At 44.3% G+C, this 14,752-nt stretch overlaps 1 protein-coding gene across 2 annotated transcripts in view; it reads left to right on the top strand.

Annotated features, from left to right (window-relative positions):
• The window catches only part of LIMD1 (LIM domain containing 1), a 76,724-nt gene that overhangs the window by 48,244 nt on the left and 13,728 nt on the right, over window positions 1–14,752 (top strand). Inside the window, exon 3 of one of the 2 annotated variants that reach the window (XM_017889809.1) lies at window positions 11,547–12,459. The exons of the other annotated variant lie outside the window; for it this stretch is intronic. Coding sequence (XP_017745298.1) covers window positions 11,547–11,557 — 11 coding nt within the window. The 3' untranslated portion in view covers window positions 11,558–12,459. Of the gene's footprint in view, window positions 1–11,546; window positions 12,460–14,752 lie in introns of those variants that run through there. 2 annotated transcript variants of the gene reach the window in all.

Raw genomic sequence — 14,752 nt, 5'->3', positions numbered from 1 at the left:
TATATATATTTTATTTATATTTTATATTTTTATATATAACATATGGCATATGGAGATATCTGTTGGTATACACACATACTTCTTGAGGTCCATTGATACTGCATTAAAACATAGTGTTGGGATACTGTTAAGCTCACACACATTTACAGGGCAAGTCCAGGGCCTGACTAGTTTGGTAAAGATACAACAAGTCTCTGTTACTTCAGGCTGTTTATTACTTTTTTTTTTTTTTTTTTGAGACGGAGTCTCGCTCTGTCGCCCAGGCTGGAGTGCAGTGGCTGGATCTCAGCTCACTGCAAACTCCGCCTCCCAGGTTTACGCCATTCTCCTGCCTCAGCCTCCCGAGTAGCTGGGACTACAGGCGCCCGCCACCTCACCCGGCTAGTTTTTTGTATTTTTTTAGTAGAGACGGGGTTTCACCGGGTTAGCCGGAATGGTCTTGATCTCCTGACCTTGTGATCTGCCTGTCTCGGCCTCCCAAAGTGCTGGGATTACAGGCTTGAGCCACCGCGCCCGGCAGGCTGTTTATTACTTACATAGGCAACACAAAGAATATGTCAAAGGTACCATCTTCCTGGGTCCTTGTCCCATACACTGCAGAGGATGACACTGAAGCAAAAGAGGCGGATGCCTGCCACACAATGGGATTTTGAGAAGCAATTTTAGACTGCAGCTAAGTGGTCTCAGAGCCCACAGCTCTGTTCTGAGGGGCAGGCAGAAATTCCCATACCTCATTAGAGATAAGACACTGTCTGGTGACAGGCTCCTAGGGGAATAGGGAGGTGAATGAGAGAGAGCCATGCATCCTTTTGTGTTCTGGAAGCCTACAAGGTGTTCCACCAAGATCCAGGCAAACCTTTGCATACATGGCTATGTGCAGGTTCTCCCAGGCACCAAGGCAGGTTCCATTACATGGATATGCACATTTCCCCATCTGCTGATAAGAAGCAGCAATGGGGAAAGCTGTGAGAACAATTTTATTTTATTTTATTTTATTTTATTTTATTTTATTTTATTTTATTTATTTATTTATTTTTTTGAGACAGAGTCTTGCTCCGTTGTACAAGCTGAAGTGCAGTGGTGTGATCACAGCTCACTGCAGACTTGAACTCCTGGGCTCAGGCAATCCTCCTACCTCAGCCTCCTGAGTAGCTGGGATTACAGACATGCACCACCATGTTCGGCTATTTTTTATTATTTTTTGTAGAGACAGGGTCTTGCTATGTTGCCCAGGCTGGTCTCAAACTCCTGGGCTCAAGCAGTCTGTCTGTCTTGGCCTCCCAAAGTGCTGGGATTATAGGCATGAGCCACCACATCTGGCCGCTGCAAAGAAAATTTTAAAGACAGAAACCTGTTATTCTAGCATTGTAGCTCAGCTACTGTCACTTTTATGTTTTCCTTGCCAGTGTTTCTCCAAATTTATACACACTTTTTAGAGTTGTGATCATAGTATATAAACAGTATTATATACTTTTTAATTTAACATCATGTCATAGTTCATAATAGTAATTTTAAGTTACTTGGTGATCGACTGAGTCGTGCCACCGTTAATGGCTGGCTTGTGGGTTGTTACACACAGCCCCAGCCAGCATCTTCGTGCAGCATCTTTCCTTCCCTCTGTGGGATTGTTTCCTTGGTGTTCGTGCTAGCAGTAAGCATCAGGTTGTGGTGTGGGCGTTTGTGTGGTTTGTTCAAGTTCCCTTCTTTCTTGCTGTGCTCCTTGGGCTGGGAATGTTTGGTTGCCTTGGAGATGAGTGCTGTGGGTCTCCCTCCTCCCCTCTCAGGCTCTGTCCACCCCAGGCAGCCATGCCCCCCACTGGCTCTGGATGCTCTCAGGAAGCTGTTGGCACACCCTGGAGTGGGAGGGAGGTCCTTGGAGAGGGCAGGCGTGGCCTTTGTTGGCAGCTGTGTCCACTTACATGTCAAGTGGCCTGTCTGAGGGAGGCTGGCGCCCACCTGTGCCTCAGAAGCAGCAATGTGAGAGGAGGAACAATGTGCTGACGTGGGGTTGAGTGGACTTCTCGGCACCTTCAAGAATAGTCTGTGAGGCCAGGCGTGGTGGCTCAGCCTGTAATCCCAGCACTTTGGGAGGCTGAGGCAGGTAGATCGCTTGAGGTCAGGAGTTTGACACCAGCTTGTGTAACATGGCAAAACCCCATCTCTACTAAAAATACAAAAATTAACCGGGTGTGGTTGCACGTGCCTGTAATCCTAGCTATTTGGGAGGCTGAGGCAGGAAAACCACTTGAACCCGGAAGGCGGAGTTTGCAGTGAGCCAAGATTGCGCCACTGTGCTCCATCCTAGGCGACAGAGTGAGACTCTGTCTCAAAAAAAAAAAAAAGAATGGTCTATGAGGGAGAAGTAGGCAAGGTCCTGTGTCCTCACTCCAGGCAGACTAAGGTTTAAAAGTAAGACATTCATTTCGTAGACTAAACAAATTGCATCCTACAGTCAGGTGAAACCTGCTTGCCATGTCATTGTCATGATTCCTATTAGTTTTTCGATGATATAAGATGGAAAATGATGGACTAGGTAAATACACTCTCCCTGCCAGAAGCCCATGGAGCATGGGGGTGCCTACCTTGGGGATGGAAGTTGGGAAGCAGCCAGTCCCACAGCTGACAGAAATTATGCCCAGTGCAGGCCCGAGCCCAGTGGAAGGCTGCAGAGGGCCAGACAGGGTCCACTTGGGATAGTGCTGGGATGTGTAAGTCAAGGCCAGAATGAATTGCAGTGGTGTAACCTACTGTTTATATTCCTGGGTACAAGATGCACTGTGACCTGCCAGCCATGCCTTAGTGGGGAGAAAAAGCAAAACTAAGAGTATATACCATTGCTCATTTCACCTTCCAAAGACCTAATGTCCATGCCTGTTGAAGATTGCGGATGGGATTTATAGTAAAATCTCACTTGTTGAGACCCAGTTGGAAGAAAGCCTTTCTTAGTAAAAAGCCTGCATCTAGAACACTCACAAAATGCCATTTTGTTACTTGAGATAGATAAAACAATTAGGACCAAGCCTAGTGTTGTGGAACAGAAGTTCTTAGCAAATGAATAAGTGCTTGGTGATTGACTCAACCCTCTGAACTGGAGGGTTCTTGTCAGCTATTTTGTTTTTCTGACAGTCTAAATACTGCGTCTGAAATCCTTTCCCTTTTTTGTTGACTTTGTAAATGACCTCATCAACTCAGCCCCTGAAAATGCTTCCACATTTTGAATTAGTTAAGCCTGAACTAGGGAGGTCTTCGTTTAATTCATGCAGGTCTGCTTCTGTGAAACAGTTACCATGATATTTATAGATAATTTATAGGTAAGCTTTCTAGCTTACTGTGGGCTGACATCATGTAGCCCTCCTTCGCCCATGGCGGCTCACTAAATCCTGTAACAATTCAGTGACTTCAGCGTTCGTTATTATTATTACTCTTAACTTAACATGTACAGATTGAGGCTTGGGGAGTTTAGTTTGTGGTTGGTTACGTCACTGTTAAGTGGTGTGGTCAGCACTTGAACCCAAGACCCATGGATCCACAGCTCTCGCTGTTATCCACTATATTAAATTACCTTTGCTTAGAGAGAGTATTTGCCAAAGACAGGAGCCGGGCTCTAGCCATGGGGCCTTGCCTTGCCTTTTCAGGTTCAGCAGCTGCCCTGGGGTTGTGTGACAACAGAGACTGGGTTTTTGGCCACCCTTGAGTTGTGAGTGCAGGAGTGGCCTGGGGCTGGGAATGGGGGGCTAGAATTCAATAGTGGGATGCACCCAAAGTAGAGAAATGGACTAAGGGCTTTGATCCCCGAATTTCTGGGCTGTTGAATTGTCCCAATATTTCTCATCATTTTCAGCAGTTCTGTATGAGCTGAATGAGTCAGCAGGACCTAAGGAAAAAGCTGAAGATCAAGAACGTGAGAAAGGAAGAGTGGGCAGATGCTAAAGGAAATCAGTGGGCACGGGAAAGATCAGGAAGCAACCAAAATAGGCTGGAGCTAGCCAGAGGGCCTCAGGGGTCAGAAGAGAGTGGAGGGGCCACTTACTTTGGTTATCAAAGGGTCTCTTGTGTCTGTCTCCCACAAGCCTAGTTCTGCTAGTGCACTGGAGTTGGGGCCAAGCCTGGTTTCCCAGGTCAGACTCTGCTGGTTCAGTCAGAGGCCAGGAAATCCCTGACAGGGGAGACCATCAGACTCCTTTGTTCCTATCGTCTGAACAGTGTCTGAGGGTTTTGCAGTATATTGTAGAGGTTAACTTTGGTGTAACCTGTACCTTATGTTGCCATGTCTCCATCGTAAGCTCCTGATATTGCACATGTCTGGTTTTCGTTGGAAGTCTGCACCTTTCCCCCGTGGTAGTCCCAGACCAAGGGTGATACTTGGTGGTGCCCAGGATGTCATCTGTCTTCTCAAGTCTAAGTGGAGAATGAAGAGCAGCTCCGATACGACAGGAGCGTCACATCGTAATTAGCTGGAAGATGTTGCACCGCAGTGCCTCATCTCAGAGCCAGAGTCCTGGGTTAGGGAGTAAACTCTTTTACCCAGGTCTGACTGTATTCTGGCATCGCAGGCACTCCCCAGGTTTCCGTGGCCCTCTCATCTCACTCAGAGTATCCCTTCTTCATGTGTCTCTCAGCTGTTCTCTTACATTTCTGCCCCTGGCTCTGGCCTCTTCAGCTTCCTTCTCCTTCCCTTTCCTTTCCCACCTCTCTCCTCCTTTCACTGACAGTTTTGTTTGCACTCATAGTTGCCCATCAGTGGATCCATGCCTGTAAGTCAGTGTAATGCAAGCTGCTGTCTGTGGAGCATTTATTGCAGTGAGCCATGATCATGCCACTGCACTCCAGACTGAGTGACAGAGTGAGACTCTGTCTCAAAAAAAAAAAAAAAGATTTAGGAACTAGAGGCTTTATATGCAGTCCAATACAGTAGACATAAGCTGCGCATGGCTGTCTTCTTGTGTCCCTTGCTTGCCTTCCAGCCACACTCATCTTACACAAGAGGTCATGGGGACTCAGAGCGGTTGCCCAGCTGGTGAGTGGGGAATTGGGTTCGTGCCCAGGGGCACGTGGCCACTGCGTATATGCTTGCCACCACATCCATGTCCTTCACCCTCACTGTGCGTCAGTCAGTCACCATCACAAGGAGCCTTTTGCGGTGCCGACCTCTGGCTCTGCCTGCAGAGATCCCAGTTTCTGAGATCTGTGTGTGCAGGGGGAGCATCCTGGGGGATGTGATGAAGTTAGCTGGGAAGTTGGCTGTGGCCCTGCAGTGGGCCTCACCACCAGCCCACTTGACCTTCATGTGGACTTCAGTCCTCTGGCCTCTCTCTGAGCTATAGACCTACACCATCCAACACAGCAGCTACTGGCCACGTGGGTCTCTTGAGCACTTGCAATGTGGCTAGTGTGACTGAGGAACTGCATTTTCCATTTTATTTCATTTTAATTAATTAAAGTTTAAATTTATTTTAGTAGCCACCTGCAGCTTGTGGCTACTGTATTGGATGGCATATAAAGCCTCTTGTTCCTAAATTTTTTTTTTTTTTGGAGACAAAGCCTCACTGTCACTCAGGCTGGAGTGCAGTGTTACGATTACGGCTCACTGCAACCTCTGCCTCATGGGCTCAAGTGATGATCACTCCCACCTCAGTCCCTTTAGTCTCCTGGCTAATTTTTTTTAAATTAATTTTTGTAGAGATGGAGTCCCACTATGTTGCCCAGATTGGTCTCAAACTCCTGGGCTCAAGTGATCCTCCCGCCTTGGCCTCCCAAAGTGCTGGAATTACAAGTGCGAGCCACAATGCCCAGCCTCTAAATCTTCTTAGCCAGAGTTCACTTATTAGTAGGAAATTACTCATGAAGTTTCTTGTTTTGATACTTTATACATCACCAAGTCAATATAGTCACATTGTCAAAAAATATATATGGGAGAAGAAAATCACCTATAATTCAATACCAAAAAGAACCCCCAAAAACGTATGCTGTACCTGCATAGACGTTTTTGCCTGGTTGTCATCACAGTGTGTGTTTGCTTTTATGCCCTGCTTTTTCCACTTACAGATATATCATATGTCTTTTCCCTCATTGCTCCATAGCCTTCATAACCATCTGCTGCATAAGATCCTGTTGATTTGATGACTCAAAACCAACATAACCTTCCTGCCAGTTAAAGTTTAAAGGGGAAGTGAACTCTTACCATGGGAGCTCCCAGACTCTTCCCAGGAGTACTGAGGTTGGCTGGGTGTGGATCCTGTGGCCAGGTTTTCGAGGACCAGATGCATGACAGGGCACCGGTCAGCCTGGGGGTCTGGCAAATCCAATGCCTGGCCAGAGGATGCAGACCCTTCCCTGTGTTCAGGGGCAGGGTGACAGCTGCCTCTCCACGTCAGCAGCAGCCCTGCAGTGGTCACCACTGGTGGCATTTGGATGCCAGCAGGGTCCCAGATACCCTGTTTTGGGCAGACCATCTCTGTCTCTTGCATGGATCACTGCTGTCACCTCCAGTCTGGTCTCTGGGCACAGCAGTGAGGAGGCCACTCTCCAGCTCAGAGACCTTCAGCTACTTTTTGCCTTAACATTGTAGTCCAGTTCTTTTGCCTGGTGTTTAAGACATTCCTTAAATTAGTTCTAACTTCTTTCCTGTCTTCTTTCAAACTACCCCCCTCCCCCGCTGCCCCACAGCCTCCTGAAGCACTGAAGCCCCTGGCCACACGGCTCATCACCTGTCCTTTTCTACCCCTGTACCTTGTCACCCTTACCCTTCATCACCACCCAGGTGAACATCACTCTCCCTTCATTGTCTTCCAATGCCATCTCCATTGCGGCTCCCCTCATCTTGGGTCCCATGTGTACCTTGTTCATTTGCCTGCCCTATGGTGTTTTCAGTTATGATTGGATTGAAACTGTTTGCAGGGATCTCTATCTCCCCCTAGATGATCAGTTTTGGGAGAATAGGGACAGGGTTTAACTGATCATGATTTTACTCCTTATAACCCTTCAGCACCTTTGGTATAATTCTGAACACAGAATAAATGTTGGAATAAATAAAGCTGACACTTCCCCATTACCTGATACTCATCACTTCACCTCCTCACCCGCCTTGCCTCATCCCTAAGCAACTACTGATCTACTTCCTATCCCTATAGATTTGCCTATACTGGCTATTTCATATGAATGGAATCATATAATATATGATCTTCCGTGTCTGGCTTTTTTCACTTAGCATACAGTCCAGGTTCATCCACATTATAGCATGAATCAGTATCTCATACCTTTTTGTGGCTGAATACTATTCCCTTGTATAGATGATGTAGCATATTTTGTTTATCGATTCAGCAGTTGATAGATACTTGTTTTTATTTTTGGCTATTATAAATAATGTTGCTATGAACATTCCTAGACAGGTGTTTATGTGAACATATCATTTCTGTTCTCTTGAGTAAATACTAGGAGTGAAATTGCTGGGTCATATGGTAACTATGACCTTTTGAGGACCTGTTTTTCAAAGAAGCTTTACCATTTTACATTCCCACCAGCCATGTATGAGGGTCCCAGTATTTCCACATCCTTGTCAACACTTATGCTTATCTAGTTTTTTTTATTCTAACTATCCTATTTGGTGTGAAGTTGGATCTCATTGTGGTTTTGATTTGCATTTTCCTGATGATTAATGATGTTGAGCATCTTTTCATACATTTATTGGACATTTGTATGTCTTATGTGGAAAATGTGTTCTCAATTCCCTGCTCATTTTACTTGGATTGTCTTTTATTCTTGAGTCTTAATAGTTCTTTATAGGTTTTACATATCAATCTCCTGTCAGATATAAGATTTGCAAAAATTTTCTTTCATTCTGTGGACTGTCATTTCATTTTCTTGATGGTATTGTTTACGGCACAAATCGTTGATACAGTATAATTTATCTACTTTTTTTTTCTTTTTTTGCCTGTGTTTTGGTGCTTTTGTAGGAAAACATTGGCTGACCCAAGGTCATGAAGATTCACGTCCATGTTTTCTTCTAAAAGTTTTAAAGAGATTTAACTAATAAGAAAAAAGTCTCACTTGTCCATACTTTTGCCATTTCTGCTCCTCCTCATCCCTTTGTTTAGATTCCAGTTTTTTCATCTGGTACCATTTTTCCTTCTGCTTGAAGGACTTCTCTTTTTTCTTTTTTGCGTGCTGATCTGCTGATGAATTCTTTAAACTTTTTTATATTTGAATTTTTTTTTTTTTTTTTTTTTTTTTTTTTTGAGACGGAGTCTTGCTCTGTCACCCAGGCTGGAGTGCAGTGGCCGGATCTCAGCTCACTGCAAGCTCCGCCTCCTGGGTTTACGCCATTCTCCTGCCTCAGCCTCCCGAGTAACTGGGACTACAGGTGCCCGCCACCTCGCCTGGCTAGTTTTTTGTATTTTTTAGTAGAGACGGGGTTTCACCGTGTTAGCCAGGATGGTCTCGATCTCCTGACCTCGTGATCCACCCGTCTCGGCCTCCCAAAGTGCTGGGATTACAGGCTTGAGCCACCGCGCCCGGCCTGTATATCTGAATTTGTCTTTCTTTCACTTTTTTTATTTTGAAATATGTATTTTTTTGCTGGATATAGAATTCTAGCTTGATGCATTTTGAGTTCCTTAAAGTTTTTTTGTTTGTTTTTGTTTTTACTATTTTCTCACTTATTTTGTTCTTAATGAGAAATCTGATATCTCTATTCTCTGTATGTAACATGTTTTTCCCCTCTTCTGACTGCTTTTAAGATTTTATCATTGATTTGCAGAAATTTGATTATGATATCCCTTGATATACTTTTCATGTTTCTTGTGCTTAGGGGTTTGTTGAGCTTCTTGGATCTGCGGGTTTGTAGTCTTCATCAAATCTGTTTCTTTATATTCCTCCCCTTCCACTAGGGACTCCAATTACTCCAATCTTAGGCACCCTGAAGTTGTCCCACAGCTCACTTATGCCCATTTCATTATTTTAAAAATTCTTTTCCTCTCATTTAATTTTGGACATTTTCTATTGCTGTACCTTTAAATTCACTAATGTTTTCTCTTGCAAGGTGTAATCTGCCATTAATCCTATCCAATGTATTCTCTTTTCTAAAATTTTAAAAAACTTTTTTGTTATTTATTTATTATTTATTTATTTTATTATACTTTAAGTTCTGGGGTACATGTGCACAATGTGCAGATTTGTTACATATGTATACATGTGCCATGTTGGTTTGCTGCACCCATCAACTCATCATTTACATTAGGTATTTCTCCTAATGTTATCCCTCCCCCAGTCTCCTACCCCCGTGACAGGCCCCAGTGTATGATGTCCCCTCCCTGTGTCCACGTGTTCTCATTGTTCAACTCCCACTTATGAGTGAGAACATACGGTGTTTGGTTTTCTGTCCTTGTGATAGTTTGCTGAGAATGGTGGTTTCCAGCTTCATCCATGTCCCTACAAAGGACATGAACTCATGCTTTTTTATGGCTGCATAGTATTATGTGGTGTATATGTGCCACATTTTCTTTATCCAGTCTATTATTGATGGACATTTGGGTTGGTTCCAAGTCTTTGCTATTGTGAATAGTGCCACAATAAACATACGTGTGCATGTGTCTTTATAGCAGTGTGATTTATAATCCTTTGGGCATATACCCAATAATGGGATTGCTGGGTCAAATGGTATTTCTAGTTCTAGATCCTTGAGGAATCGCCACGCTGTCTTCCACAATGGTTGAACTAATTTACACTCCCACCAACAGTGTAAAAGCGTTCCTATTTCCCATATCCTCTCCAGCGTCTGTTGTTTCCTGACTTTTTAATGATCGTCTTTCTAACTGGCGTGAGATGGTATCTCGTTGTAGTTTTGATTTGCATTTCTCTAATGACCAGTGATGATGAACATTTTTTCATATGCCTGTTGGCAGCATAAATGTCTTCTTTTGAGAAGTGTCTGTTCATATCCTTTGCCCACTTTTTAATGGGTTTTTTTTTTCTTGTAAATTTGTTTAAGTTCTTTGTAGATTCTGGATATTAGTCTTTTGTCAGATGGATAGATTGCAGAAATTTTCTCCCATTCTGTAGGTTGCCTGTTCACTGTGCTGATAGTTTCTTTTGCTGTGCAGAAACCCTTTAGTTTAATTAGATCCCATTTGTCTATTTTGGCTTTTGTTGCCATTGCTTCTGGTGTTCTAGTCATGAAGTCTTTGCCTGTGCCTGTGTCTTGAATGGTATTGCCTAGATTTTCTTCTAGGGTTTTTATGGTTTTAGGTCTTACATTTAAGTCTTTAATCCATCTTGAGTTAATTTTTGTATAAGGTGTTAAGGTATCCAGTTTCAGCTTTCTAGATATGGCTAGCCAGTTTTCCCAGCACCATTTATTAAGTAGGGAATCCTTTCCCCATTGCTTGTTTTTGTCAGGTTTGTCAAAGATCAGATGTCTATTTATTTTTTTTTAGGATGGAGTCTCACCCCCATTGTGCAGGCTGGAGTGTAATGGCGTGATCTTGGCTCAATGCAACCTCCATCTCCTGGGTTCAAGCGATTCTCCTTCCTCAGCCTCCCAAGTAGCTGGGATTACAGGCGCGCACCACCACGCTCAGCTAATTTTTGTATTTTTAGTAGAGACAGGGTTTTGCCACACTGGCCAGGCTGGTCTCAAACTCCTGACCTCAGGTGATCCACCCGCCTCGGCCTGCCAAAGTGCTAGGATTACAGGTGTGAGCCACTGCACCCGGCCTGTTATTTATTTATTTTGAGATAGAGTCTTGCTCTGTTGCCCAGGCTAGAGTGGAATGGTGTGATCTCAGCTCACTGCAACCTCTGCCTCCCAGGTTCCAGCGATTCTCATGCCTTAGCCTCCTAAAGATCTGGGATTGCGGGCATGAGCCACCATGCCTGGCTAATTTTTGTATTTTTAGTAGAGATGGGGTTTTATCATGTTGGCCAGGCTGATCTCAAACTCCAGGCCTCAAGTGATACGCCTTCCTTGGCCTCCCTAAGTGCTGGCATTACAGGTGAGAGCCACCATGCCTGGCCAGCCAATGTATTCTTTATCTCAGACATTTTGGTTTTCATCTCTAGCAGCTCAGTTGAGCCTTTTTGATATTTTCCATGTTGCTATATCCAACATATTGAATATCAAAACAATAGCTTTTAATGTCCTTCTCTGCTAATTCTAATATCTGTGTCTGATCGGGGTTGATTTCCATAGATTGATTATTCTCTTCCCTATGGGTTGTGCTTTCCTGCCTCTTTGCATGCCTGGGAATATTTGATTGACTACCAGACATTGTAAACTTTACCTTATTGAGTCTTGGATATTTTGTATTCTTTAAATCTTCTGAGCATTGTTGTGAGATGCAGTTAAATTATTTAGGAACAGTGATCCTTTCCAGTCTTGCTTTTATGATTTATTAGATGAATTCAGAGCAGAGCTCAGTCTAGGGCTCTATTATTCCTCATTTTCAGGGCTGGTGGGAACAGGCACTGTTTCTAGCTTTTGTGGGTGCCAGGCACTGTTCTTGCTAATTCTGCAGATGTTTGTCCTCTGACTCTGGTTAATTTCCTCACAGGCAAGAGCTGATCGGTGCTCTGCTGAATACTTAAAGGAGACCCTCTGCACATCTCTGGGTTGTCTCTCTGTGCAGTATTCTCATCTCTGATCCAGACGGTAATAGCCTGGAATAGGGGAAATGGAAAACTAACTATAAGACAAAGAAAGACTTTGGAGCGGCACGTGAGAAGAGAATTGGAGCATGAGACAGCACTGCTTGGATCATGGTCCTTGGCCAGCACCGGCAAAGGCCGAGAAAGAGACGAGAACGTGTAGAGACCTTCCTAAGAGTTTGACAGAGTGGCTTTGTGTCAGTTGAATTGGATAATAACTACATTTGGGGCTTGGATTTTATGTTTCATTTTTCTATATTATTGTATTTTACAAGATTAATAAGTCTGGTAGATGGAAATTAAAAACAAAAGCCTCCCATACCTAGTCCTTTGCCACAGATAAACTGAGAAGGAAAGAGTGATGTAGGGGATTTGGATGAGGAGGGAGAGAGGGTGGTGGTTGTGATTTTTAGCTCTGGTGGGTGTCATTTGAGGAAACGGAAGGTCAGGTAGGGATGCTGGCAACAGTCACACCAGATACCTGGTATGAGGTGCACTGGGCTGTGTTCCCCACTGTGATCCCACTTTTATCCTCACCAGGGAACCTGAAGGGTTTCCGTGGCAGCCACGGTGTCGTTTCAGGGAAGGGGCAAAGGCAAGGTTGGACCCCAAGCCTGAGTGCTTTTCCACAGCAGAAAGTGCTTGCCCCTTTCTGCTGTGCTCCTTGGCTTACTGAGACTGGGCAAGCCTGCACAATCAAGGCTGGATCTTTCCTTCACTTGAGCCAAACCAAATTGATTTGTTTTTAGCAATGTCTTTTAAGAGTTAACCTATTCTGGGACTGGGTGTGGCAGCCTATGCCTGTAATCCTAGCACTTTGGGAGGCTGAGGCAGCAGGGTCACCTGAGGTCAGGAATTTGAGACCAACCTGGCCAACATGGTGAAATCCCATCTCTACTAAAAATACAAAAATTACCTGAGTGTGATGGTGCATGCCTGTAGTCCCAGCTACTCAGGAGGCTGAGGCAAGAAGATGGCTTGAGTCCAGAAGGCAGAGGTTGCTGGAGCCAAGATTGCACCACTGTACTCCAGTCGGAGCTACGCAGCAAGACCCTGTCTCAAAAAAAAAAAAACCTATTCTAGAAAAGCTGTTTGAAGAAGTAGATTGGGTAGAATTTTCTGTGATGATGCAGATATTCTAAAGCTACTCTAGTCACAGTGGCCATTAAGTACTCAAGATATACTTGTTCAAGTCCTGGCGCTAAATTTGTAATGTTATCTTAATTGATTTAAATTAACATATAAATGACCATATGTGGCTGGTAGCCACCATGGACAATACAGGTAGAAGTCACTAACTGGGACAGTACGACCAAAACAATCCAAGTGACTGCTCATGTTTGCTTTCTTTTCTCGGGAACTCTTCTCATTGTTGGGAAACCCTTGCATTTTTACTTCTCAGGGAGATATTTTGGAACTGAAATTTGTGGTGGAGTCTTACCGCCAAGGACCAATTATGTTTCTAGAATAGGTTACAGCTCATTTCTATTTTATAGGGAAGGAAGAAAGGTGAGTATTATTGCAAGTTTTAGTTTTGTCAGATTAAATGGCTGACCTCTTTTTATGATGTCCCCAACTCTTGTTTTCTTTGTTAAACTACACCAGCTTTATCAGATGCATTTTTCTCTTTTCAGCTGAAGATGGCCTGAAGGCAAATATAAAATACTCGTTCACAGCCTGCATGGTGGCTCACGCCTGTAATCCCAACACTGTGGGAGGCCGAGGCAGGTGGATAGCCTGAGCCCCGGAGTTCGAGACCAGCTTGGGCAACATGGTGAAACCCCGTCTCTACTAAAAATACACACAAAAAATTAGCCAGGCATGGTGGCATCCACATGTGTTCCCAGCTACTTGAGGCTAAGGTGGGAGGACTGCTCTAGCCCAGAAGGAGATTGCACCACTGCAGTCCAGCCTGGGTGACAGAATAAGACCCTGTCTCAAAAATAATAATAATAATAATTCACTACATCTGTGGAAAGTGTCTTTTTGGAGTGGATTCTCTGTGAATCTGCACATTGATCAGTCTTTTTTTTTTTTTTTTGAGACAAGTTGTCACTCTGTCACCCAGGCTTGAGTGCAATGGTGCGATCTCAGCTTACTGCAACCTCTGCCACCCAGGTTCAAGTGATTCACCTGCCTCAGCCTCCTGAGTAGCTGGGATTACAGGCTCATTTTTGTATTTTTAGTAGAGACAGGGTTTCACCATGTTGGCCAAGCTGGTGTCGAACTCCTGACCTCAAGCGATCCCCCTGTCTCAGCCTCCCAAAGTGCTGGGATTATAGGCACGAGCCACCATGCCTAGCCTATTAGTCAATATTTTATACATGGCTGATGTAAATAAAATAAAGAGCACTTCTGACTACTGTATTCTAAAACTGCAAAAATGGTCTATTGATTATATATTTAGGTGACTGTCATCAGCTATTTCCTAGTGGAGGGAATTCGTCTGCTGGAAGCAGGACGATTCTGAAACTAGAATTGTAAAGATTTAGCACTGACATTCCCACCGCAGTGTTATGTTTGATGCTGATTATCCAGGGATGGTTTAGGTCTTCACATTTTTGACCAAGATGAACAGCATCAAATGGAAGTGCCAGTTCAGAGACATGCCTGAGGCATAGCCTGACTTGGTGGTTCTCAAAGTGTGGTCCCTGGACTGGCACCATCAGCATCACTAGGGAACTTAACTAGAAATGCAGAGTCTCGGACCCCTTCCCACACTTACTAAGTCAGCAGTCTGTGTTTTAACTAACCAACCTGGTGGTTCTGAAGCATGCTAAAGGTTTGAGAACCACTTCAGTTTTTGGTGTTTATCCCTTGGCTATTCCATTTTGTCCTCTGTCCTTATTAGCTCTGCCATAGCCACAGCGGCTCCCTAGTGTTACGCCTCTACATATGAGCCGCCATAGCAAGTCAGTGAGGACAGTGAAATTTGCCTCTTTAAGGGAGCAGAGGGAAGTTTAATTGGGAATGCCAGGAAATCCGTCTTCTTCCCTGGAAGGACTGAGCGTTTATACTGCCCCTCCGCAAATCCCGATGTTGAAACTCAAATCCTAACATTACGGTATTTGGAGGTGGAGTCTTTGGGAGGTGATTAAGTCATGAGGGTGGA

The sequence above is a fragment of the Rhinopithecus bieti genome, unplaced genomic scaffold (assembly GCF_001698545.2).
Source record: "Rhinopithecus bieti isolate Rb0 unplaced genomic scaffold, ASM169854v2 scaffold_19983, whole genome shotgun sequence".
Classification (NCBI taxonomy): domain Eukaryota; kingdom Metazoa; phylum Chordata; class Mammalia; order Primates; family Cercopithecidae; genus Rhinopithecus; species Rhinopithecus bieti.
Note: the sequence above shows the minus strand (reverse complement) of the source record. Positions and strands in the feature narration are given on the sequence as shown.